The sequence below is a fragment of the Eulemur rufifrons genome, chromosome 28 (genome assembly GCF_041146395.1).
Source record: "Eulemur rufifrons isolate Redbay chromosome 28, OSU_ERuf_1, whole genome shotgun sequence".
Classification (NCBI taxonomy): domain Eukaryota; kingdom Metazoa; phylum Chordata; class Mammalia; order Primates; family Lemuridae; genus Eulemur; species Eulemur rufifrons.
This window is the reverse complement of record NC_091010.1, coordinates 13,431,478-13,456,261: the sequence shown is the minus strand read 5'-3', so window position 1 is coordinate 13,456,261 and position 24,784 is coordinate 13,431,478. Positions and strand designations below refer to the sequence as shown.

Below are 24,784 nucleotides of genomic sequence, written 5' to 3'. Positions count from 1 at the left end.
TAAGTTATGAACGAAATCTACATATCCCTTGCTGTCCCCATCTATATTGTTTCTCACTTCAGACAGAGTTAAGTCAAGGAAGAATATCTGTAGTTGAAAATGCAGATACCATGGACTTAAAGGATAGTCTTTCCGTTATTTTCATTTGCACACTTTTTAATTGTTCCCTAAGAAAATATTAAAATAAATGAAAACCATAAAGGGCAAAGAACTATAATTTCTCAGGGCTTGAGTTTTTTAGTTTGTTCCCTTAAATTTTTCTAATTAATTTAAAGCCAATTGTGGCTGGCTGTGGTGGTTCACACCTATAATCCTGGTACTCTGGGAGGCCGAGGCCAGAAAATCACTTGAGATCAAGAGTTCAAGACTGGCCGGAGCAAGACCAAGACCTATCTCTAATAAAAATAGAAAAAAATTAGCCAGTCAACTAAAAATAGAAACAAAAAATTAGCAGGGTGTAGTGGTGAGCACCTCGGGAGGCTGAGGCAGGAGGATCACTTGAGCCCAGGAGTTTGAGGTTGCTGTGAGCTAGGCTGATGCCACAGCACTCTAGCCTGGGCAACAGGGCAAGACTTAAAAAAAAAAAAAAAAAGCCAATTATGATTCTTCCTTTAATGTGGCTTGGTTCACTTTTTTTGTTGTTTGTATCACATAAAGAAGAGAGGAAAGAATATGAAATTACAGAAGACTGTCAACACCTATAACTCACTAGAGCCAATTTACAAGAATATACCAAATAATATTATTCAAACTAATTCCATTTCCAGCTACAGACTATTGATAATACCCAATCTAGAAAAAAACACATGAAGGCAGGGATAAATACTTGCTTTAACGTGAGCCTTTCATCACAAACTTCTCTTGTCTGTGAAGAGTACAGTTACTTCACCTATCCCAGTATCAGTACCTTCCCACTGACATACTGATATGTATGTACTATTCACTGAAACCCCATTTCTTCCTTTTTTTTTTTTTTTCTTTAATAGCTGACCTGAACTTTCATTATGGATGGCTGGCAGATATCAATTTCTAGAATCTAAGATGTAGTCTCTTTGTGCTTCATTGGTTTTTTTTGTTTTGTTTTGTTTTTTTTAGGCAAGCACAAAAATGAGGCTTATTGAGGAGAGAAATGTGGGATTATAGGTTATAGGACAAGAGCCAGACATAGGTTTACAGAGTGCGATACATACGCCACAGATGACAACTGGACCCATTGTTGCAACAAAGGGAAAGCAGAAGGAAGGGCGTAAAAAGAGGCTGGTTATGGTCTGCATAGTTTTATAGTGTCCGTGCTTCGTTGGTTTTTGATGGCTCTCCAAGAATGCAGTCATAAAGATTCCACATGTAAGGGGGAAACTGTGGAGGATAATAACTATGTAAAGGGCACTTTGAATATCTACCCTATGTATCTTCAAAACAGTCTTACTGAAGCTATGCTTCTGATAATATACTACTATAGCACAAGAGAATCCAATAAGACTATTATTTCTGTCTGTATGACAAATAAAGGCAAGAAGAACTTCTAATTTCAACATAAAGGCCAGTTTAGCCCCCTTATTATTTTAAGACACTTGCCTATATGCTACACTGACAACAGCAAGTTGCTAATGGAAACTTTCTCTGAAAGTGCGTTAAAATTATTTGAGCACTTGATATTTCATTAGAATGATTCTCCCCAGAAGTTGAGGATGCGTTGCTCTTCTGTCCTCCTCTCTGGCAGCAGACTAACCACCACATGAAGCTATTGCCTTACAAGCTGTCAAATGGTAAAAAGCTGTTCAAAAACAGATGGCATAATCTTTATCATCCTTATATAAGATCTCAAAGAGAACTAGAATTTGTAGATTTCTTTTTTTTATTTTTTTCTTTCAGCTCCTATTGAAGCAGAATAGATTTCTTAATGTAGGGAACATGAAACTATGAGCATCATAATTTCCAGTGTCATATTTAAGAATATTCCTGGCCGGGCGCAGTGGCTCACGCCTGTAATCCTAGCACTCTGGGAGGCCGAGGCGGGTGGAAAGCTCGAGGTCAGGAGTTCGAGACCAGCCTGAGCAAGAGCGAGACTCCGTCTCTACTAAAAATACAAAGAAATTATCTGGCCAACTAAAATATATAGAAAAAATTAGCCGGGCATGGTGGCGCATGCCTGTAGTCCCAGCTACTCGGGAGGCTGAGGCAGTAGGATCGCTTAAGCCCAGGAGTTTGAGGTTGCTGTGAGCTAGGCTGACGCCACGGCACTCACTCTAGCCTGGGCAACAGAGCGAGACTGTCTCAAAAAAAAAAAAAAAAGAAAGAAAGAAAGAATATTCCTGCCCCCTCTTAAACTACACTTGTATTCCAAAAATTATATTATCACAATAAAATAGCAGAGAGTAGGTTGGCTATTTTCTGTGGCAAATATGGAAAACACCTTTTATACTCCTTCCTTGCTGGCAGAGACTGCCTATACTTCAAAGGCTTAATGCACCAGGAAGTCCTGTTTGTTCCTTGCCTCCCCTACAGCCAGCACATGGCATGTAACCCAGTCCTAGCTACTGGGGCCTAAGAGAGCTGAAGCTGGCTGGTAGGCCTTTGGAGATTTTCTTCACTAATAAATGGGGTATTCACAGAGGAAACTGCTATTTCTCTGTAGTACTTAGTTGTGTCTGCATGCGACTCCTGGAACTGCTAAAGCCATCTTGCAATCATCAGGAAAGATAACACAAACTTGCTGAACAGAAAAGCATTTGGGTATCTGATGGTACCATTGAGCCCCTGTATCCAACAATGGAAAAACCCTGTCTCTGGGCTTCAAGTTAGATAATGTTATCTTAGCTTACAGTTTTAGCTTAAGCCATTTTTATTTGGGTATTGCTATAAGAGGGTCAAAGCATCCTAACTAATCCAGATAGCAAATATCTGTTTACTTTAAGCTATCTGGTTCAGGAAGTTAGACCACTGCTAACTAGCTGATTCAACATTTGCCAGTGTTCCTAACTTGCTCCCTAATGCTTCACTGACATGTTTTCACTAAGAAGCAAGCTCTGTGTAATTATGCTCACATCTATGCTTCACAGTAAAGACTGTTTCTTCTGCTACTTTTCCCTAATGGTCAAGGGGAAGGTAGTTTTTGCTACTCTGGTGTATTTTTCAGTTATGTCTGCTTTTAACAGCATTACAGATATACCCTAATTTTGACATTACATTTCCTTTCTTACTATCCAAACTCCAACACCGTATTGAAATCACAATTTCGAAATCGAAAATTTTCAAAGATAAAATGTTGAAGATAGAATAAAGATTTGTTTTTATAAAGGGTCCTCCATATAGATTAATAAACAGAGTTGGCCAATCCCAGCTTGGATTGGGAGGCCAATCCCAGGCCTCTGAATGCCTGCAATCCCAGCACTTTTGGAGGCCAAGGCAGGAGGATCACTTGAGGCCAAGAGTTCAAAACCAGCCTGGGCAACACAGCAAGACCTCATCTCTACAAAAAATTTTAAAAATTAGCATGCACCTGTAGTCTCAGCTACTCAGGAAGCTGTGGTGGGAGGATCACTTGAACCCAGAGTTTGAGGCTACAGTGAGCTGATGACACCCCAGACTGGGTGACAGAGCAAGACTCTGTCTCAAAAAAAAAAAAAAAAAGAAAGAAAGAAAGAAAGTGCTGAATGGTAAGGCATCTTGAATAACTGAATGTGCTATCCTTTTTATATAAGGAAAACAAAAAATCTAACCTCAATTAAAAAACAAAGAAAAAGAGACATAACAACATATAGGTGAAATCAGACTCCTACCTTAGTACAGTTAATTTTTAAGAGACCTCAGGTTTCTTGCATAATATGCTTAAAGAGATAAAGATCTGACCATGATTTCCATGTTTACTTACAACATGGAAGGAACCCTTAAGCAAGAGGTGATAAAACCTTTGTTGACGGTTACTCAGCAATGCAGCAAAATGAAAACTTAACCAAACCAGCCAAACAGATATAATTGGTATTCATTAAGAAATGAGTTTTTTAAAAGGAAGAAAGACTACAAACCCTGAAGAGTTCAGATCTTTTTCTTCGATATACTTTCTTTTGTTGTTTTTTGTCTATTACAAAAGCATGCCCCACTAAAGGGGAAGAAAGTCAAATTTAAAAACTTTTCTGAAAATCAATTAGAAACACAAAAGCAATTAGAAAAAGTTTTCCTGAAAACTTTGGCACAAAACTTTGAAAAACAACCCATGATGTACAAAAATTAGCAATACTTGAAAAATCTATAACCAGGGGTTATTTGTTTTCAACCAATTTGTTATTTCAGTCAAATTATTGTAATGATGAAATTGTATTTTACCAAAGTGTATGCTACCCTATATTTTGAAACCATGGTCTTACTTATCTTCAAGCTTTACATATGCTGCCTCCTTAGTGGAGGGTTCCCTTCTAGCCCCATTTTCATCTGGCTGATGAATGAAGTATTAACTAGCACTAGTGAACTAAAACCAATTAAAATTAAAAATCTTGAGACCTGATAAAAATTTCAAGATTTTTAGTTCCTTGTTTACACTAAAAAAGCAATCTCTAAAAAAAAAGTCTTTGTTTTAAACGTTAAATGTTTGATTTGTGATATCATTTGTTTTATTGTATGTTTTTTATCTAGATAGGGTATCAATGTCAAATATGAACTAAGCAACTTTATAGAAAAGCAAAATTCTCGTAATTATTAAATTCTTTCTAAGCCCAAATTCACAACTTATACATAAGAGAGTAAAGTAATCCTGAGACTAAACTTTGAGAATTGTTGTTCTATGTAATAGATTATTTACTGCAGCATTATTATAACTGCAAGAATTTGGAAACAACCTACTCATTTTTTTACCGTCAATGAGACTGGTAAAAATAATTATGATGTATCCATACAAAGAAATACCATGCAACAGCAAAAATGAATGAGAAGCATTAGGTAAGAAAATGAAACAAAACACATTCAGATTGGAAAGAAAGAAGTAAAACTATCTCTATTTGCAGATGACAGTATCTTACATATAGAAAATCTTAAGGAATCCACTAAAATAACTATCAGAACTAATAAATGAGTTCGGTAAGGCTGAAGCATACAAGATCAATATACAATAAATGATTGCATTACTATACACTTGCAATGAACAATCTGAAAATGAAGTTAAGAAAACAATTCCGGCCAGGCACAGTGGCTCACGCCTGTAATCCTAGCACTCTGGGAGGCCGAGGAGGGTGGATCGTTTGAGCTCAGGAGTTCGAGACCAGCCTGAGCAAGAGCGAGACCCCCGTCTCTACTAAAAATAGAAAGAAATTAGCTGAACAACTAAAAATATATAGAAAAAATTAGCCGGGCATGGTGGCACATGTTTGTAGTCCCAGCTACTCGGGAGGCTGAGGCAGAAGGATCGCTTGAGCCCAGGAGTTTGAGGTTGCTGTGAGCTAGGCTGACGCCACAGCACTCTAGCCCAGGCAACAGAGCCAGACTCTGACTCAAAAACAAAAAAGAAAGAAAGAAAACAATTCCAAGCCAGGCATATTGGCACTCACCTGTACTCCCAGTTACTCTGCAGGCTGAAGTTGGAGGATTGCTTGAGCCCAGGAGTTCGAGGTCAGCCTGGGTAACAGAGAAGAAAAAAAATTTTTTTTTTAATTCTACTTAAAATAGCATCAAAAAGAATAAAATACTTATTAATAAACTTAACAAAAGTGCAAAACATATTTTTATTAGTTGATTACACATTTTATTTTGGAATCACATACTGATCCCTTAAATTTTAAAAGCCAATTCTCCTAAAATACTTAAGACAAATATACACAAGTTTATAAACCCAAAATATTACCGCTACGGCCTTGATTCTCTTGCATCCCATGCTTACTTCTAAATCGTCCTGGGGTTGAAATATGCTGGCCACTAAGGAAACAATCTTATTCTACAGAATTCTGGGGATTCACTTCTCATACAACTTTGGAGAATTGCCATCACAGCTTGCTGGGCTCTTAAGAAGTACAAAACTTACACTCTAAAAATGACAACACACTGCTGAGAGAAGTTTTAAAAGAACTAAATAAATAGAAAAACATCCCATGTTAATGAATCAGAAGATGTAATATTGTTACAATGGCACTAATTCCCAAATTGATCTACAGATTCAACATAATCCCCATCAAAATTCCAGCTAATTTCTTTGCAGAAATTGACAACATGATCCTAAAATTCATATGGAAATTCAAGGGACATGGAATAACCAATCTGGAAAAAGAACAAAGTTGGAAGACTCATATTTCCCAATTTCAAATCTTACTACAAAACTACAGTAATCAAAACAGTGTGGTACTGGCATAAGGATAAACATATGGATGAATGGAAAAGAACTGAAAGTCCAGATACAAACCCTCACATTTAGGTCAATTTATTTTTCATAGAGTGTGAAGACAATTCAATCAGGAAGAAATAGTTTTTTGAACAAATGGTGCTGGGACAACTGGATATCCATATGCACAAAAATGAAGTTGGACCCCCTTCTCACGCTATATACAAAAATTAACTCAAAAATAGGTCAAAGACCTGAATGTAAAAGCTAAAACTATAAAACTCTTAGAAGAAAACATAGGTGTAAATCCTCATGATCTCTAGGCAATGATTTCTTACATATGATACCAAAAGCATAAGCAATGAAAGAAAATGTTTATAAATTAGACTTCACCAAAATTAAAAACTTTTGTGCTTCAAAGATGCCATCAAAAATGTAAAAAGACACCGGGTGAGATGGCTCACGCCTATAATCCTAGCACTCTGGGAGGCCGAGGCAGGAGGATAGCTTGAGCTCAAAAGTTCAAGATCAGCCTGAGCAAGAGCGAGACCCTGTCTCTACTAAAAATAGAAAAAATTAGCTGGGCATGGTGGCACGCGCCTGTAGTCCCAGCTACTCAGGAGGCTGAGGCAGGAGGATCACTTGAGCCCAGGAGTCTGAGGTTGCCAAGGCACTCACCTAAGCAATAGAGTGAGACACTGTCTCAAAAAAAAAAAAAAAAAAAAAATTCAAAAAGACAACTCAAAAGCATGGAAGAAAACACTTGAAAATCATTTATCTGATAAGGGACATATATATATCTAGAACATATAAAGAACTCTTACAACGCAACAATAAAAAGACAAATAACCCAACTTGAAAATGGACTAAAGACCTGAACAGATACTCCAAAGAAGATAAACAAATGACCAATAAGCACATGAAAAGATGTTCAACATCAGTAGCCATCAAGGAATTCCAAATAAATACCACTTCATACCTACTGGGATGCCTGTAATCAAAAAGACACATAACAAACGTTGCTGAGGAAGTAGAGAAATTGGAACCTTTATACACTGCTGGTAGGAATTAAAAAGGTGCAGCCGTTGTGAAAAACAGTTTGGCAGTTTCTCGAAAGGTTAAACATGGAGTTACAATTCCTGAGAGAACTGAAAACATATTCACATAAAACTTATACAAGAATGTCCATAACAGCATTCTTCAAAATGGCGAAAAAGTGGAAATAACCCAAATATCCAGCAATGATGAGTGGATAAACAAAATGTGATAAATACATACAATGGAATATTATTCAGCCATAAAAATAAATGAAGTATTGATACATGCCACGTGGATAAACCTTTAAAACATTATGCTAAGTGAAAGAAGGCAGTCACAAAGGACCACGTATTGTATGATTCATTTATATGAAATGTCCAGAATAGACAAATCTAGCAAGACAGAAAGTAGAAAGTATGTATAACTTCTTCAAATTATTTTTTAAATGACTGTTGTTCATGTATTTATATGCTATGTCTTTTTAAATAACATTCTTCTTCTAAAATATTTTTAAAAGCGCCTGAAAGCACAAAAGCATGCTATGGGTAAAGAGCAGACCTGGAATTTTAAAACAGCTAAAGAAGGAAAACTCATATAAACCTCAAAGGCAGAAAACTAATTTGTCACTGTTGAATGCTACCAATGACCAAAATTACCTTCAAACTAAATTTTGGTCTTCTTTTGAACTGGAAATTACTACGAATAAACTTACATTTGAAAATTATATGTATATTTTATAAAAACAATCATAAACATAAAGCGGAAACTCATTAGACTTTACATCACAGTAAGTACTTTTAACTTAAATGGAACAAATACTAAAAATATTTCTTGGGATAGTAGAAATAGTATAACTTTGGAGTCAGATACACGGTTTTGAATCTTAGCCTATTTACCAGCTAGGTGATCATCAGCAACTTACTTGGTCTCTGTGGGCCTCAGTCTTCCCTTCTATTAAATGAGGAATTACAATACATACTTTAGTCTTAAAAGAACTATTTCAACTATTTATTAAATGGGGAGAGGGCATGGATAACTCACTGTTTTTTTAAAAATGGTATGTACTGTTCAAATTTTTTTTACAATTTGTATGTAATTAAAAAACAATGAAGATTTTAAAAATAAAAACATCTATTTTATAGGGTTCTCGTGAAGCCAATTTGTAAGACATCTAGACACAGGAGAATCAGTAAAAAATAATTTCCACAGCTCTATTCCTCACTCCTTCCAAAGCTTCTGGAATTCCACCTTCTTGAATTCAGGTGAACAAAGCATAGAAGAGGTAAAGTTAAACATTTATTGTTCTGAAGGCCAGGGTTATCAAGAAAGAGACAAACAAGGACAGTAGTACTGAGCTTTTAAACCACTTTCCTCAAAACATACCAAAGAATTAAATCTGAAAAGAAAAAAATTTCCATATGTTTCCTAATGCTAAATCACATTCTGAAACTTCAGGTTTTGAGGAGGGTGAGGGTTGCAATGTAAAAAGGTTAAATGATAATACTACCAAGCGAAAAGGAAATTTGATACCTTCATCTTTTGACCATCAAGACAAATTCTGGATTCGGGTCAGAGAATATTTTCCACTGAAAAACACAATACAAATATAATTAATGACTACGGTTTATTTAGCAAATAAGGTAAAATATAAGTTCCATCTGTAAGGAAAGATCATTTTTGCTCTGAGAGTACATTTATGTGAATGTAATTTAATTGACCCAGGTAGTTAGTCACCTTATACTTCACAGAATACTTTGAGAATTAAGAACTTTCTCTTCCATATTCTAATATAGATAAAGTGAAGTACAGTTTTACAGGTCAAAAACGTGTCGTTTTAAAACCACCAAAGTACACTGGGATCTCAAACGCTGGTGGCATCTAGTGGCTTGACTTAATGACAGTCACTAGACTTTTACAAGTACCTAATTTATCCACAGGAGTGTGTAACTCTAGCATTTGCCATCAAGTATGTATAAGTACCTAATTTGACCCTCGTAGAGCATAAAGTTTGTAAGTCATATACTGGGTCATTTAACGAATACAAATATTCCTGAGAAGGAATTTCCTGGGGCATTATTGCATTTCTATAGTTTCCTTGTCTTATTTTTAGACCACTTTGGTATCTATTTCCGAAAAAGAACCACAGTCAGTAAACTGTAGAGTGATATAACAATGATCTGCACAACTATTTTATCTCAACATTGCTGACTAGCTGACTGGGACAAACTTAAAACTTGAGTGGTAAAAGCGAGTGGGTAACGTTATTCTGATGCAGCCTCGAAGACAAGTGCCGAGTTTTCCCCAACAGTAGATTCCCCAGCCCCCTGGCTTTGTCCTTTCCAGTTTCTGCAGGCCACTCAAAAGTCCCACGCCGGATGTCACTAATCTCTCCTCAATCTCAGCGGATGAAGCCAAACCCTTAGCCCGGCCTTCGACCTCTGCCGCCTGGTCTCGCCTTCCTGCCCACGTCCCGGCGCCCCGCGACCGGCCCCGAGCAGCCCGGCCCCGGCCGGAGGCCAGGCCCTGGTGGGCCGCCCCTACCGCGCGCGCGCGGCCGGAAAGGAGGGGCGCCCGTGACTCACTCGCCCGGGCCCTCGGCCAGACCGCCCGGCCTCACCCTCGCCCAGCTCCCCAAGACTCGGCCTCTCAGCGCCCCCCAGAGGCCCAGGCCCCCCGCCCCGGGCCCTGGGCGACCTGGGTCGCTCACAGACCTGAGAGCCCAGCAGAAGGCAGAGGGCGGGCTTCCCGCAGACCCTGAGCCCCGCAGCCCGCCCCTCCCCACCCCCCACGGCCGCGCGAGCATGCGCGCTGGGCAGGCCCGCGCCTGCGCGCCCCCGACGACCCGCCGGCACGCGCCGCAGCCAGGGAGGCCGGGCGAGGCCGCGGCGGAGGCGGAGGCCCGGCGCCCTGGGCGGCGCGCGGCCCCCAAAGTCCGCCCTCCCCGTTAGGCGACGAGCGCCCGAGGGGAGGGGATAGCCAGGCAGGCAGGAAGCTGCGGCTTAAAAGGGCAGCCCGCGCTGGGCCCTTCCTCCCTCCGTCGCGGGGACTCCGAGCGCGCGTCTTCTGCGGCCCGCACGCACCTCGCCTCCGCCCGCCGCCATGTACCGCTACCTGGGCGAAGCGCTGCTGCTGTCCCGGGCCGGCCCGGCCGTCCTGGGCTTGGCGGCCGCCGACTCGGCCGCTCTGCTGGGCCGGGCCCGCGGGCAGCCCGCCGCCGCCCCGCAGCCGGGGCTCGCGCCGGCCTCCCGGCGCCACTACAGCGATGCGGTGGGCGACCGCGAGGACGACCCTAACTTCTTCAAGATGGTGGAGGGCTTCTTCGACCGCGGCGCCAGCATCGTGGAGGACAAGCTGGTGGAGGACCTGAGGACCCGAGAGAGCGAGGAACAGAAGCGGAACCGGGTGCGCGGCATCCTGCGGATCATCAAGCCCTGCAACCATGTGCTGAGCCTCTCCTTCCCCATCCGGCGCGACGACGGCTCCTGGGAGGTCATCGAGGGCTACCGGGCCCAGCACAGCCAGCACCGCACGCCCTGCAAAGGAGGTGAGCACCAGCTGTGCGTCCTGTCCGCCCTGCCCCTCCGCCGCCTTCGGTGCGGGGCCGCTGCTCTAGCCCGGCCCAGCGGCTGGCTGTGTCCCCCTCCCACGCTCCCCGCCGGGTCACCCCGCCTCGGGTGTGGCAGGCTCTGTGAACAGTGATTTTTTCCGCCTTAAAACCGCCCTGCAGTTGGCCTACCCCCTTCCCCCGCGAGCATCATCCCGGGCCTCTGCATGTGTTGATATTGTGTGCAGAGTGGACACTGCACGGGTCTCCTTTTTCGGTGCCAGTGTCTGTGTCCTTCCGAAATGCACTTCGAGGAAAGGGAATGACCGGCCCGTCTGATTCTGCTTTGCGAGTTTTCGTGGGCTTCTGTGATTCTCCCCCGAATGCAAAGTATGAAATAGATTTTCTGGTTTTTTTTACTTGTGTTACAACAGTGACAGATGATATAGGAATAGAGAAAATGACTTGCCTTCTGGGATTGAAATTTAGGCAGTTTTATTAACCAAAGGAATTTACTAATTACACGTTAATCTTTTAAATTAAGTTATTTTTGCATTCTGTTTTGTGCAAAAAACAAAAAAACACGAGCAGTGTAACATCTGACAAACACCCGGCGTCCTGACAGTAAATCCTAAGGGTGTAGGCTGCCGAAGGGCCTGCCAGCCAATGGAATGAAATAGCCCCGGGGGTGTGTACTGGTCCTGGCTAGCACCAGATTTGAGCTTCGGGAAACACAAAGTACTTAAGAAAGGAGTTGAATCAGATAGTTTGGTAGTCACCGAGTTATCCTGTAGTTTAAATTTTTGAATGTCTGTAAATTTGGCTTCTGTAGTCAGATTGCTTTCTTCAAGCAAAGAAAAGCTTTTAATTTTTCCCCCCAATGCATCTCACAGCACCTCTTTAAAGGTACTTAAAAGCAATCTAAAATAGAAAGGACAAAACCATTTTTTCCTACTGTAAAACAAACAAAAAAATGTAGAATAAAGGACCGAGGGAGGTGAGGAATCTTGCTGGAGGTGGATTGGCTGATAAGCACAGAGGATGTTGGGCTAGACCCTTTGTCTCCCTAAACCCGGTCCTGATCTCTTTCTAGTATGCCAGCTGACTTCAAAGGATAATTTTTAGAATTCTCTCTAGACCAGAAAAACTTGAGCTCTGCTGGTGTTCCCGGCAGAGGAACAAAGGTTGCTTCCAAGGGTTTAATGATTTACTAAATTTGCATTGACCCCACCTATTTCTAGGACTTACCTTTGGAGCTTAATTATCCTCTAGCTCTCTGGTTTCCTCTGCTAAAACCAATGTTTGAACCGCTTTGACCTCTAATTTCCTTTCCAGCCCCGAAATCATATAAAATATACACACTGTCAATCTCCTGCGCTGCCTTGTTCTTTAAACCAGGAATACAAGTTCAGACTCCCAAGATAAGCAAACAAGGATGTTGCATTGTTTACTTAAAATGGACATCAAGTTTATTTTACTGTCTTGTTGGCAGCGTTTCCAGTCCCTTAAAAGATGTATAAATAAACCTATCTATTTGGTTTTCTGCAGGATCTGATATGGTCTCTTTAAAGTTCTTCATATTCTTCTGTTCTTCAGATGCTCAGCTCTTTCCTATCTTTGTAAGTCACAGCTCCGCAGACTCACTACAGCAACTCAAGTTTACCATAGTTTGTCAGTCCTCTTTCTGTTGTTGCCACCGCAGTTTTAGTGCCAAAATATCGAACCTAGCAACAAATAGCATCAGCCATACCAAAGCACTGTTACTGTAGCACTTGCTTGTACTGGAGTGTAAGATACAATTTTCTCTTCTGTTTATCCCATTTACCAGAAGGCATGCTACTGAAAGCATTAACTCCCAGCATATAAACACAGAGAAACTGAATTGTAACTAGTAAACTGTAGCAAGCATTGTGAGATGATAAAACAAGAAAGAGGCCGGGCGCGGTGGCTCACACCTGTAATCCTAGCACTCTGGGAGGCTGAGGCGGGTGGATCGCTCAAGGTCAGGAGTTCGTGACCAGCCTGAGCAAGAGCGAGACCCCGTCTCTACTAAAAATAGAAAGAAATTATATGGACAACTAAAAATATATATAGAAAAATTAGCCGGGCATAGTGGCGAATGCCTGTAGTCCCAGCTACTCGGGAGGCTGAGGCAGTAGGATCGCTTAAGCCCAGGAGTTTGAGGTTGCTGTGAGCTAAGCTGACGTCACGGCACTCACTCTAGCCTGGGCAACAAAATGAGACTCTGTCTCAAAAAAAAAAAAAAAAAAACAAGAAAGAAAATTGGCCTCTGTGAAGTGATAAATGTATTATCCTTAGGAATTTGAAAGGCTTTGTAGATTGGGGAGGATTATGTAGCTGTGAAAGCCCTTAAAAATATTTTAAGTGTGTTTAAGATAATAAACAGCATACTAAACAGACGATCAGCAGAATTTGGCTACTGTAGACATCCATGCTCTGCTTGCAAGACACCCCAAGATCTTCCTACCCATTTATCACCCTTGTCTGATTGCAGAGAATGTGCACCCTAGAGGGACTTATTTTCAGTGGGTTTTTTTCTCTACTTAAACATTTAAAGCTTTTTTAACTTACAAGGAAATTGTTAACCTTCTTGGTCCCGCTCTGGTCTTAGAAATACAGAATATATTAGATGACTGGGATAAAATATGCCTTGAGTAATCTCTATGAACTTTTGAGGTCTTTTCTTTTAATCTCTTAAATATGTTTTAGTACACTCTTCTCCCCCTACCCCACTAAACTGTCGCCTCTCATAGTTTTCTTCACAAAAGAAACCTCATCTGCCCTTCTCCATCCTTTTCCCCACCCTCAGCTTTCTATATTTTAATCTTTCCACAAAAGTGACCTTATACCTGAATTTTCTAAAATAAAATTCTCAAGATTGAGGCAAAGCAACTATCTTGTTACAATCTCTGTAAGGGAAACAGGTGGTTTTAAGACCTGCAGGTGGCTGATACGTACTTTATTCAGAGTAAATATTTAATAATACATACTGTTTTTGTGCTTCGCTTTTCCTAAATACCGTATTTAACCAAGACCGTTAGATTTGCCTTTGTTAAGGGTTTGGAAGAGCACGTGGAGGGTCTGAAGGGAAGTTTAAGTGAGGCCTTAAAAATATTTCTAGCAAAGGGGAATAGTCTGAATAAGCAACTTATTTGAGAAGACTTGTCCAAAGGTTCTGGTGTGTTGGAAAATATTATCAGAGGTTGTTCCTATTAACTATCTCTGAGTAAATTCTCATTATTTTACTGGCCATGGTTCTGATTGAGACCAGCCTACCTTTTTAGAAGGAAGTTTTAAAAGTCAGTTTGGTGGGGGGAAGTACGGATTGATGATAGCAATCCATTGATGTAGGAGTCAATTTACTTTCTCTTCCAGCCTGCCCCCCACCCAGTTGTCCTCTTTTTTTAGGAGACAGAGTCTCGCTCTGTTGCCCAGGCTAGAGTACAGTTGCTTCATCATAGTTCACTGCAACCTCAAACTCCTGGATACAAGCCATCTTCCTGCCTCAGCTGCCCCAGGCCAAATGCCTATTTTTCCCCCACCAAGTTTGCTATAGAATGAAGACCTATGATAATGGAGATCTATACATCAGATTGTTATTCCGTCTTTCAGTTGTGTGGGTGAATCCATTTAGCACGTTTGCTTTGGCAGTAAAACCCCATGTGCAGGAAGACAGCTGGGACTACAAGCACACCCCAGCTAATTTTTCTATTTTTTGTAGAGATGGGATCTCACTATGTTGGTCAGGCTTGTCTCAAACTCCTGGCCTCAAGTGATCCTTGTGCCTTGGCCTCCCAGAGTGCTAGGATCGCAGGCGTGAGCCACCAAGCCTGGCCAATAGCTAACATTTATTGAGCTCTATGTGTGTGCCAGATGTTTTGCTAAGAACTTTTCATATATCATTGCTTATATGTGTCATAAAATACACTCTTGTCCCTAGTTTCCAAATGTGGCTACTAAGGCTGAAGAGTGAAGTGTCCTTTAGCGTGGTGACAGGACTAGTACATAGTGGAGTTGGGGTTCAGACTGCGATCATCTGATTCCAGCACTCACTTTAATCAGTATTGTCTGGAATTTATTCACATAAAATGTTACAAATTGGATCTTGGGGTAAGTGCTGATTGAGAACCATGCCATGCCATCAGCACAATGATTCCTAGTACTTTGGATAGTGATACCTTTGAAATTTGCTAAAAGCTATTGGAAGACCTACCTTCTTCCTGGGAAATAATGCATTCAAATCACTTTGCATATAAAACTCATCATAGATGATATCTTTAGAGGTGTATTCTAATTGCTAAGGAAATGAAATAACATTTTTTTTTTTTTTTTTTTTTTTGAGACAGAGTCTCACTCTGTTGCCCAGGCTAGAGTGAGTGCCGTGGCGTCAGCCTAGCTCACAGCAACCTCAAACTCCTGAGCTCAAGCGATCCTCCTGTCTCAGCCTCCCGAGTAGCTGGGACTACAGGCATGCGCCACCATGCCCGGCTAATTTTTTCTATATATATTTTTAGCTGTCCATATAATTTCTTTCTATTTTTAGTAGAGGTGGGGTCTCGCTCTTGCTCAGGCTGGTCTCGAACTCCTGAGCTCAAACGATCCGCCCACCTCGGCCTCCCAGAGTGCTAGGATTACAGGCGTGAGCCACCGCGCCCGGCCTGAAATAACATTTTGAAGACAGTTTTCCATTAAAAGAGGCTTAAAGACCTTTGGTGTTTAACATATTAATGCACTAGCCAGAACAACTCATTTTTCTACCAAGGTGTCATTTATCTTTAAGGGTTTTCAACTGAATAATTTTGAAATGGCTTTCTTCTAAATGTCTCTTCATTAAAAACTAGGAAAATTCTTTGTTTACCATGAGTTGCTATTATTTCTCTTGATTATTCTTAAAGAAAGTCAGACCTAATTTTTCGGAATTGCTTATAGGCTAGAGGAAAATGTGAAAGATGACACAACTGAAAATTATAAAGGTTGTCAACAGTATGGCTCCTTTTTTTCATTCATCATTGTCATAAATATGTCAACATAGGACTTTCAAAAAGCATTTTCTACCTATTGGGCCTTAGTAGGATTTACGTGAACTCTTTTTTTTTTTTTTTTTTTTTTAAATTTCTTTTGCCAAGAGAGAAAGAGCAAAGGAATAATCAAGGGTGATAGTACCCATATTGGGGATTTACTGAATAAGGACTGTGTTCGTTATAAATTGTAGCCTACATTCTAAATAAATCAAATTTTCCATTATGTGGGGCTTTTTTTCCCTGCAGGCAAGATCTCTGAACTTTATGCTTAATTAAGGAACACTCCTTAGTTCATAGAGATTTCTGATAGTTAGCCTGTTCTTCCCCCCACCCTTGGAATATGTTTTCATTGATTTCCCCCAAATAGAGCAAATTTCAAAATCTTTTCTGTGCTGTCTTTCTGTTTTTCTCATTTTGGTTTTAGCTCAGTATTCTATTTCTACATTTTCCTTTCTGGGAACTAGTCAATAAATGACAATTGAAAAAACACTAAACCATGTGTTACTGCAATAGAGTTCAACTAGGGAGAAACAGTCTTCATCTGAAAGTAGGGGAAGCTGGATAGGTGTTGGATCAAGGAGAGGCCATTTTAGATAAAGAGAAGAGGGCGTGATTTCAGCCGGAGGCAGGAGGTGGAACTATATGTGAGGGGTCAGGACAGACCGTGTGTTTGTAAATAATGAGAAATAAAGATTTGTGACATAATAAATATATTAATATTTGGTCTCTGTGCCTCGTTCCCAACAAAGAGCTCCTAAGTTCCTTGGAATTTCCTGGGTAATAGGAGTATCTTTTGTTCTAACTAGGCTACTCTTGGTGGGCTCCTGGATAGCTTCAAGATGGGGACTGGTCGCCAGAAAGATAGCCATGGTTAGAAATTTGGAATTTTCAGCCCTACTCTCCAACCTCTGGGGGTTGGAAAGGGACTAAAGATTGAGTTCAGTCAACAAACAGTCATGACTTTTTAAAGGAACCTCCATAAAAACCCTAAATGTTGGTTGGAGGAAGAGGGGTTCAGAGAGCTTCCAGGTTGGTGAATGCATCTATATGTGGGGAGGGTGGTGTTCTCCCAACTCCTCAGGGACAGAAGCTCCTGCACTGGGGACCTTGCAGACACCACCCTGTGGACCTCTTAGTCTGGCTGTTCATTTGTATCCTTTACATAAGTAAAGTGTTTCCCTGACTTCTGTGAGCCGTTATAGCAGATTATTGAATATGAGGAGGGGGTTGGGGGAACCCCTGGTTTATAGCCAAGTTGAACAGAAGTATAGGTGCCCTGGGCATCCAATACTTGGCAACTGGCATCTGAAGTGGGGAACAGTCTTGTGAGACTGCAACCTTAAGCTGTGGGGTCTGTGCTAATTCTGGGTAGTTAGTGTCAGAATTGAGTTATATTGTAGGACACACAGCTGATGTCCAAGAGGATTGGAGAATTGCTTAGTGCGGAAAACCCACACATTTGGTGTCAAGTGTATAAGAAGAAAGTTTTCCTTTTAGGTTTATTGGATATCCTGATAAACGTGGGAGGACACAGAAAGCTAGGCAGCAGTAGAACTGAGAATGAAGTGACAGGTAATAGCAGAGAAAATGAAGAGGAAAGGACAGTACGGTATTCCCCAACAGGTAAGATATATAGGATGAAGGAGAGTTGAGTCAGAGATAACTACAGAATTTATAGCCTGAGAGACTGGTAGAAAAGGGTAAATAGGAAAAAGCATTGGATTTTGAAAATAAAAATCTGGTTTAAGAATGATCCTTAGGAAGATGGAAATACAGGCATGTGTTTTTCTCCATCATGCCCTTACCTAGTATGGTCCCTGGGCCTGTGGTGCCTGCCCATGGCTTTCCTCCTGCCTCCCTGTAACTCCTCTTCCTCTCTAAGACCCATCTCAAATGTCACCTAGACTTGTAAATGATTTATATGAAACCATATATCTGAGGTTTCAAGCCTTTACTCCCTTGAACCTTTTTATAACATTACCACTTTTGCTAAATGTTATGCAACTTTATATTCACCGGTTTAACTACCATCAATCTAAGACCTTTTTATTATGAAGTTGTGGCTAAGTTTGCTGTTAATCATGATCAGCATAAGGAATCTATTAAAAAATTAGCAAGATTCCTCTTTTAATGTATAATCTTCCCTCCATTGGGCAGTAAGTTAAATATTTCAGAAAACAAAGCTATATGTTTTCTAGATATGTATGGATATAAATGCAGGGAAAATGATTTTTGAGGGATATACATTTAAATTGCTAAGAATGGGCACCCCTGAAGAGAAGGCTAGGGTCACAAGTGGTAGTCAAAGGGAGTCTTCAGCTTTTTCTATATTTAAATTTTAATGAAAACAGGCTAGGCATAGTGTAGTCCCAGCACTTTGGGAGGCCAAGGCAGGAGGATAGCTTGAGGACAGGAGTTTGAGACCAGCCTGGGCAACATAAGCAAGACCCATTCTCTACAAAAAAATTTTTTTCAATTAGCTGGGCATGGCATGCACCTGTAGTGTAGTCCCAGCTATCTAGGCTGAGGCAGGAGGATGGCTTGAGCTCAGGAATTTGAGGCTGCAGTGAGCACTACACTCCAGCCTGGGTGACAGAGCAAGACCCTGTCAATCAGTCAATCAATGAATAAGTAAATACTGATGTAAATATATATATGTTATATAATTTTAAAATTTTAATGAAAAGAAGGAATGAAATATTTTTCCAATATCAGCTAAACATTTGCTTCCCAGAAAGCTTAAGTTTGTCCCTTCAAAATGGTTAAAATAAAAGATTTAGATAATGGGTTAAAAATCTGAAGTGAGCCTGACGAGGCTCATGCCCATAATCCTAGCACTGTGGGAGGCTGAGGCGGGAGGATCGCTTAAGCCCAGGAGTTTGGGGTTGCTGTAAGCTATGATGACAGCGCTGCACTCTAGCCTGGGAGACAGCAAGACTCTTGACTCAAAAATCTAAAAGTGATATTTCCCTGCCTTCTTACACAGAACAGTACATTGATGTTATCTAAAGCAATTAAAGAGTATGGTTTTTCTTAGCTCCTATATACAATGCTCCGTCCCCATGGTAAAGGTCTGAGTTTGTAGCTGAGACTTACAGTGTTTCACATGGTCTTTACTTGCTGATTGGTAGTCATGACTAACTCCTCCCTGCTTCTTTCCTTCCTCTCCTCATTGTGAGTTAAGTTACAGTACATTATTGTGAGTTAGGAAAGTATATTAAATGAGAAAATAGGTTCTGGTGAGTAGGTGACAAGAGTGTTAGTGCATGAATTTTAAGAGTTGTTCTAAGGCCTTCTTGCTTTTCTGGGGGTTCTGTGCTTGTGTTAGAACTCTTGGTTATTGAATAAATAGTTACGGAAAAGTAGGAGAATACAGCTGGACATTGGATTTCTGATGAATAAATCAAACCCTATTAAGAGATCCAGATTCAAGTAATTTTAAAAACCATTTGGATTTTTATAAATGTTTAGTTAATGATTAATTATAAAAAACAGTGATGACTCAGTGGCTGAGGCGTTTGTGTGTATGTTTGGTTTTGAGTCAGCTAGCCAAAGGAAGAAAAATTCAAGCTAGTCAGTTGTGGTTTTCACTGAATCTTATTTAAAGTAATGAGCTGGTTTGTTTTCTCCATCACTATAGCAACTTCAGCTAGTTTTTGCTTTGGGTTTTTATTTCTAGAAAAACTTCTTCCGTTCAGACTCTTGAATGTGCTAAGGAATATCTGGTAATTGAGTTAAAAGCAGAGCAGTGTTTTGCTGTGTATGGTTTGCAGATGTATGCATTTCATGAATGTTCTTTGGAAACATCTAGATACTGTTTAACTCAAAGTAACTATATAGCCAGTTTCTGTTGAGAATTGAAGGCATGATTTCAAAGTTCCCATTATAGTATGTGCTTCATTCTATCCCTAGCCCTTCCCCCAACTTTACTGAGATTGATAAATAATAAACATTGTCACAGGTGGTGTTTCTTTAGTTTCCTCTGGTGAACTGGATGCATAGATTACTTTGTCAGCAGGTCAGAATGTGGTCCTTGGTTTTTTAGGCCCTGTTTCCAGTGGCCTCAGTTCTGTGGTCCACGCCTGTGTAACCAACCCGTTTGCTTTGTAGCTTAGCCGGCCCTGGACTCCTGCTCTTTCTTAAAAGCATCACCTCCATTCTTGTTGGAGTGATAATCTGCTAGCACTGTCAACCACAGACGCAGATGATCTCTTTTCAAGCACTAGTAATGTCAGTATCATTAGAGGCTAAAACATAGTGCTTTAAGACTTTAAGATACAAAAATATCATAATGTACTTTCTTCCATTTCCAGAATAAAATGTTAATCCTTCTAGTTTGTCTTGTGTCTCACCCCCACCCCATTCTATCCCTGTTGGTCCTGCTCACCTTTAGTGTTCTCAGCCACATGTTCTATCCCATAGAAAAGGAAGAAAGGCTTGGTTTTATAAAAAGTGACAATATTCAGACTGTAAATAAGATCTTTCTTGCTTCATTTTGGTTTAAAATATTCTAAGATTTTCTGATTTTCTTGTATGTATGTGTATATTACCTAATATTTTGCCTTATTGAACAACTTTGAATTGAGTATGTTTGAAATATAGTAGGCATTCAGAAATGCTAGGTTTTCCCCTTCTTTCAGAACTTTGATCTATATGTTGCGTTATTTGGTCCTTCACATATTCCAATTGTGCTAATTTCTCCAAATCCACTGAATGAAGAAGTTCGTTCGTTCGTTCGTTCTTTCTTTCTAGTCATATTCTTACTGAGATCTCTTATATCCATGTGGTTAAAAATTTTTAGGTGACAGTTTATTTTTAGTAGTTATCTTTGGTTCCCATTCCCAGTGGAGAAAGAGCAACTGGTTTTCCGTAAGTGTAGGTATCTCTTGTCTTACTGGAGTTTGTTGTGTCTTAAACATTGCTACAGAGTAGTTTGTTTATGGGTGCACTTTTGAGATTTTTGTTTTTCAGATTAACAGTTTAAGTATCCCTGTAATAGTATACCTGCCAATTTCCAGAATTAAAAACATGTATGTGTCATTGATTAATTAGAAAGTTAAAATAAAAACATGTTTCTTCTTTAGCCCAGGCAATACCACCTGCATTAACTTCTGTCTCCTGCCTACCTTCATCTGTTCCAGGGCCTATTCCGCTAAGGCTCTGCTCCTTTCCTTATAGCTCCTCCTTTGCCTCGGTTCTCTGAAAGTTCTTCATTGGTCCATAACCTGCACATAATGCCTGTGGTATGAAAAGTAATCAGTAGAACTACTCTTCAGTGTCTGGCAGTTGTGCTCTCTAAACGGGTGTGGCTGAGAAAGAAAATTTCACTTTACAAACAAGAATTCCTGGGTTCCATCCAGTGGAAAGTTGTTTTTTATCATACATGCAAAGTTTCTGACTCATATCATTCCAGGACTTTTGTAATAAAGTGGACATATTGTTTATACTGTTTTGTAGAAGGAGGGGTCTGGTTTCTAATTAGCATCTGTGTCTAGATTATTAGGCTTGCCATTTCAATGCTTTTACTATTTGATTTATGAATATTACTGGTCCAGTTTTTAGTTTCCTACGAAATACATTACATTATAAATATTTTTTAAGTTTCTGAGATAAGGGAAAGTAACTTTTCCCCCCATTTAAGAAAGCAAGGAAAATTAAAATAACATAGTGACTACTTCCACAGGTTCCTAAAATTGTCAATGAAAAAGCTATTAATGTATAGAAGGAGAAAAACTAATTCTTAATTAATACATTGTTTTATATCTCCTATGAATTTATCTTGAGAAGTAATGAAACCAAGGTTTGTTAAAATTTGTTCAAATGCCTGTCAGTTTAGACTTTTTTGTTGAATAAATTGCTTTGTTATGTGCTGCTACAGTGTAATACATGTTACAGCAGTGGTAATAGTTGAGACGTGAGTATTGACCGCTTGCAGGGCACTGTGTCAGATGCCCCACATGCCATGTCTCGCGCAAGTCCTGACACCAAGCCTCAGAGAGCAGTGTTAGCGCCCCTCCAGGTAAGCAGATGCTGAAGGCTGGGTCACCTGGACACGGCGCCCCACCTGCTGTATTACTTAGTAGTGGTTTTTTTTTTTGAAACAGAGTCTTGCTCTGTTGCCCGGGCTAGAGTGCCGTGGCGTCAGCCTAGCTCACAGCAACCTCAAACTCCTAAGCTCAAGCGATCCTCCTGCCTCAGCCTCCCGAGTAGCTGGGACTACAGGCATGCACCACCATGCCTGGCTAATTTTTTCTATATATATTTTTAGCTGTCCATAATAATTTCTTTGTATTTTTAGTAGAGACGAGGTCTCGCTCTTGCTCAGGCTGGTCTCGAACTTCTGAGCTCAAACGATCCGCCCACCTCGGCCTCCCAGAGTGCTAGGATTACAGGCATGAGGCACCACGCCCGGCCCTCAGTAGTGTTTTTAATAATTTGAAAATCACATTTTAGTTTTTAAACAAATTTTTGCTTTAAAGACATGAATGTTTCCTATTAATAGTACTTACAAATTTTATTTCTTTTTAATTTTCATTTTTTTAATTGTAAATTGACAAATTATAGTTGTGTATGTTTATGGGGTACAGAATAATTTTATGACCTATTAGTACAATGTGGCATAATTAAATCAAGCTATTTTTTTTTTTTTAGATCAAGCTAATTAACATGCCTATCGCTTCAAAGACTTACCATTTTTTGTGGTAAGAATGTTTAAAATTTACTCCTAGAATTCTGAAATGTACAATACATTATCATTTACTATATTCACCATGCTGTACTTTGTATCAAAAAAAATACCTTATTCCTCCTGTCCACTTGAGGCTTTGTACGCTTTGACCATCATCTCCCCATTATTTCCACCCCCCACAAATTTTATTTTGATTTTTTTTTTCTGGGGTACTTTTTAAGACCTGATACTTTAACTTTTTAGTACTTTTTAGTGTTTTCATGGTATTTGTAGATGCTTATGGTAAATAGCTTAAAACTTAAATGTATGTCAAAATTTTTGTGGCCTTGGCTTTTTTGTCTTTTTTTTTTTTTTTCCATTAAATTTTAAGAGTTAAGAATGGGCCGGGCGCGGTGGCTCACGCCTGTAATCCTAACACTCTGGGAGGCCGAGGCGGGTGGATCGCTCGAGGTCAGGAGTTCGAGACCAGCCTGAGCAAGAGTGAGACCCCGTCTCTACTAAAAATAGAAAGACATTATATGGACAACTAAAAATCTATATAGAAAAAATTAGCCGGGCATAGTGGCGCATGCCTGTAGTCCCAGCTACTCGGGAGGCTGAGGCAGTAGGATCGCTTAAGCCGAGGAGTCTGAGGTTGCTGTGAGCTAGGCTGACGCCACGGCACTCACTCTAGCCTGGGCAACAAAGCGAGACTCTGTCTTCAAAAAAAAAAAAAAAAGAGTTAAGAATGTTCGTATATTCATTCAGCATGTATTTGAGTGTATAATACATGCCATTTTCTGTGTTAGGAACCAGGAATTAAAGCAGTGAATAAAACAGATCTGTCATAGTGCTAACTTGCCAGGTGGGGAAACCAAGTTAGTAAACACATGTGTAAGGTAATAATAAATGTTACAAAGAAACAAATAGGGTAAGAGGGGCTAGAGAGTGGTGGTAAGGAATAGGTGCTCTTTTAAATAGGGTGGTCAGCCTGTAATCCCAGCACTTTGGGAGGCTGAGGCAGGAGAATCTCTTGAGGCTGTAGTGAGCTGTGATTGCACCACCGCACTCCAGCCTGGGTGACAGAGTGAGACCCTGTCTCTAAATAAATAAATAGATTAAATAGAGAGAGAGAGAAAGAGAAGTTGGAGAGAGCTCCTCAGAATGAAGTAAGTTTTTAGCAGAGACCTGAACAAAATGGGGGAGTAAGCTATAGAGATATCTGCTATATGCTAGAAAAATTACCTGTCATTTCACATTCTAAAATTTTAATAATGAGTACATTTATTTCACAAATAATTTGAGAACTAGTTATATGCACAATACAATTCTAAGAGCTCGTTCTTCTAAATCTAATCATTTTATTTTTCAAATAGACCAAAGAAATATGTTCAGCTTCAGAATTGGCTTTTTAAAATTCATTTTTATTTATCTTTTTAAAGATAAGTGTCTTGCTATATTGCCCAAACTGGCCTCAGAACTTCTGGGCTCAAGTGATCCTCCTACCTCAGCCTCCTGAGTAACTGGGACTATAGGTGTACGCCACCGTGCCCAGCTCAGAATTTGCATCATATATACAAATAAAATTCTCTTAAAACATATCATTAACAGTTGATGTTTTCTGAAACGTATAAAAAGACAGCTTTTAAAATTGACTAGGGTCTGGGCATGGGGCTCATACCTGTAATCTCAGCACTTTGGTAGGCCAAGGCAGGAGAAACACTTAAGGCCAGGAGTTTGAGACCAGCCTGAGCAACATAGCGAGACCCTGTCTCTACAAAATAAAATTATTAGGCACGCGTGGTGGTGCACACCTATAGTCCCACTTACTCGGGAGGCTGAGGCAGGAGGATCACTTGAACCCAGGAGTTGGAGGTTGCAGTGAACTATGGTTGCACCACTGCACTCCAGCTCTGATGACAAAGCGAGACCCTGTCTCAAATAAAATAAAATTGACTAGGGAAGTTTTCTCAAACTGCATGTTCATGAGATGTTATATATTTTCTATCTGGAAAATCTTTTATTCCCAGAATTCTTGTTTAGAAGAGATGTCTTTGGGGCTCTCATTATTTAAGCTGTGACTCTCAGTGAAGATTGTACCCAGCCCCTCTAGGGGAGCTGAATCTGTTGAAGGATGGGGAGCAGAAAAAAAGCTGCAACTTCATGTGGGTGTCCGTCACACACAAACCCAG

At 40.2% G+C, this 24,784-nt stretch overlaps 2 protein-coding genes across 3 annotated transcripts in view; one reads left to right on the top strand and one right to left on the bottom strand.

Annotated features, from left to right (window-relative positions):
* The window catches only part of SHLD2 (shieldin complex subunit 2), a 77,847-nt gene extending 67,737 nt beyond the window's left edge, over window positions 1-10,110 (bottom strand). For both annotated transcript variants that reach the window (XM_069461051.1, XM_069461052.1), the window contains exons 1-3: window positions 10,051-10,110; window positions 8,870-8,925; window positions 5,538-5,604 (exon numbers count right to left, since the gene is read on the bottom strand). In XM_069461051.1, the coding sequence (XP_069317152.1) occupies window positions 5,538-5,604; window positions 8,870-8,875 (73 nt within the window). In that variant the 5' untranslated portion in view covers window positions 8,876-8,925; window positions 10,051-10,110. The remainder of the gene's footprint in view (window positions 1-5,537; window positions 5,605-8,869; window positions 8,926-10,050) is intronic.
* A 280-nt stretch (window positions 10,111-10,390) lies between these two features.
* Window positions 10,391-24,784, top strand: part of GLUD1 (glutamate dehydrogenase 1) — a 36,168-nt gene continuing 21,774 nt past the window's right edge. Inside the window, exon 1 of the mRNA XM_069460861.1 lies at window positions 10,391-10,883. Within this exon, the coding sequence (XP_069316962.1) occupies window positions 10,439-10,883 (445 nt within the window). The 5' untranslated portion in view covers window positions 10,391-10,438. The remainder of the gene's footprint in view (window positions 10,884-24,784) is intronic.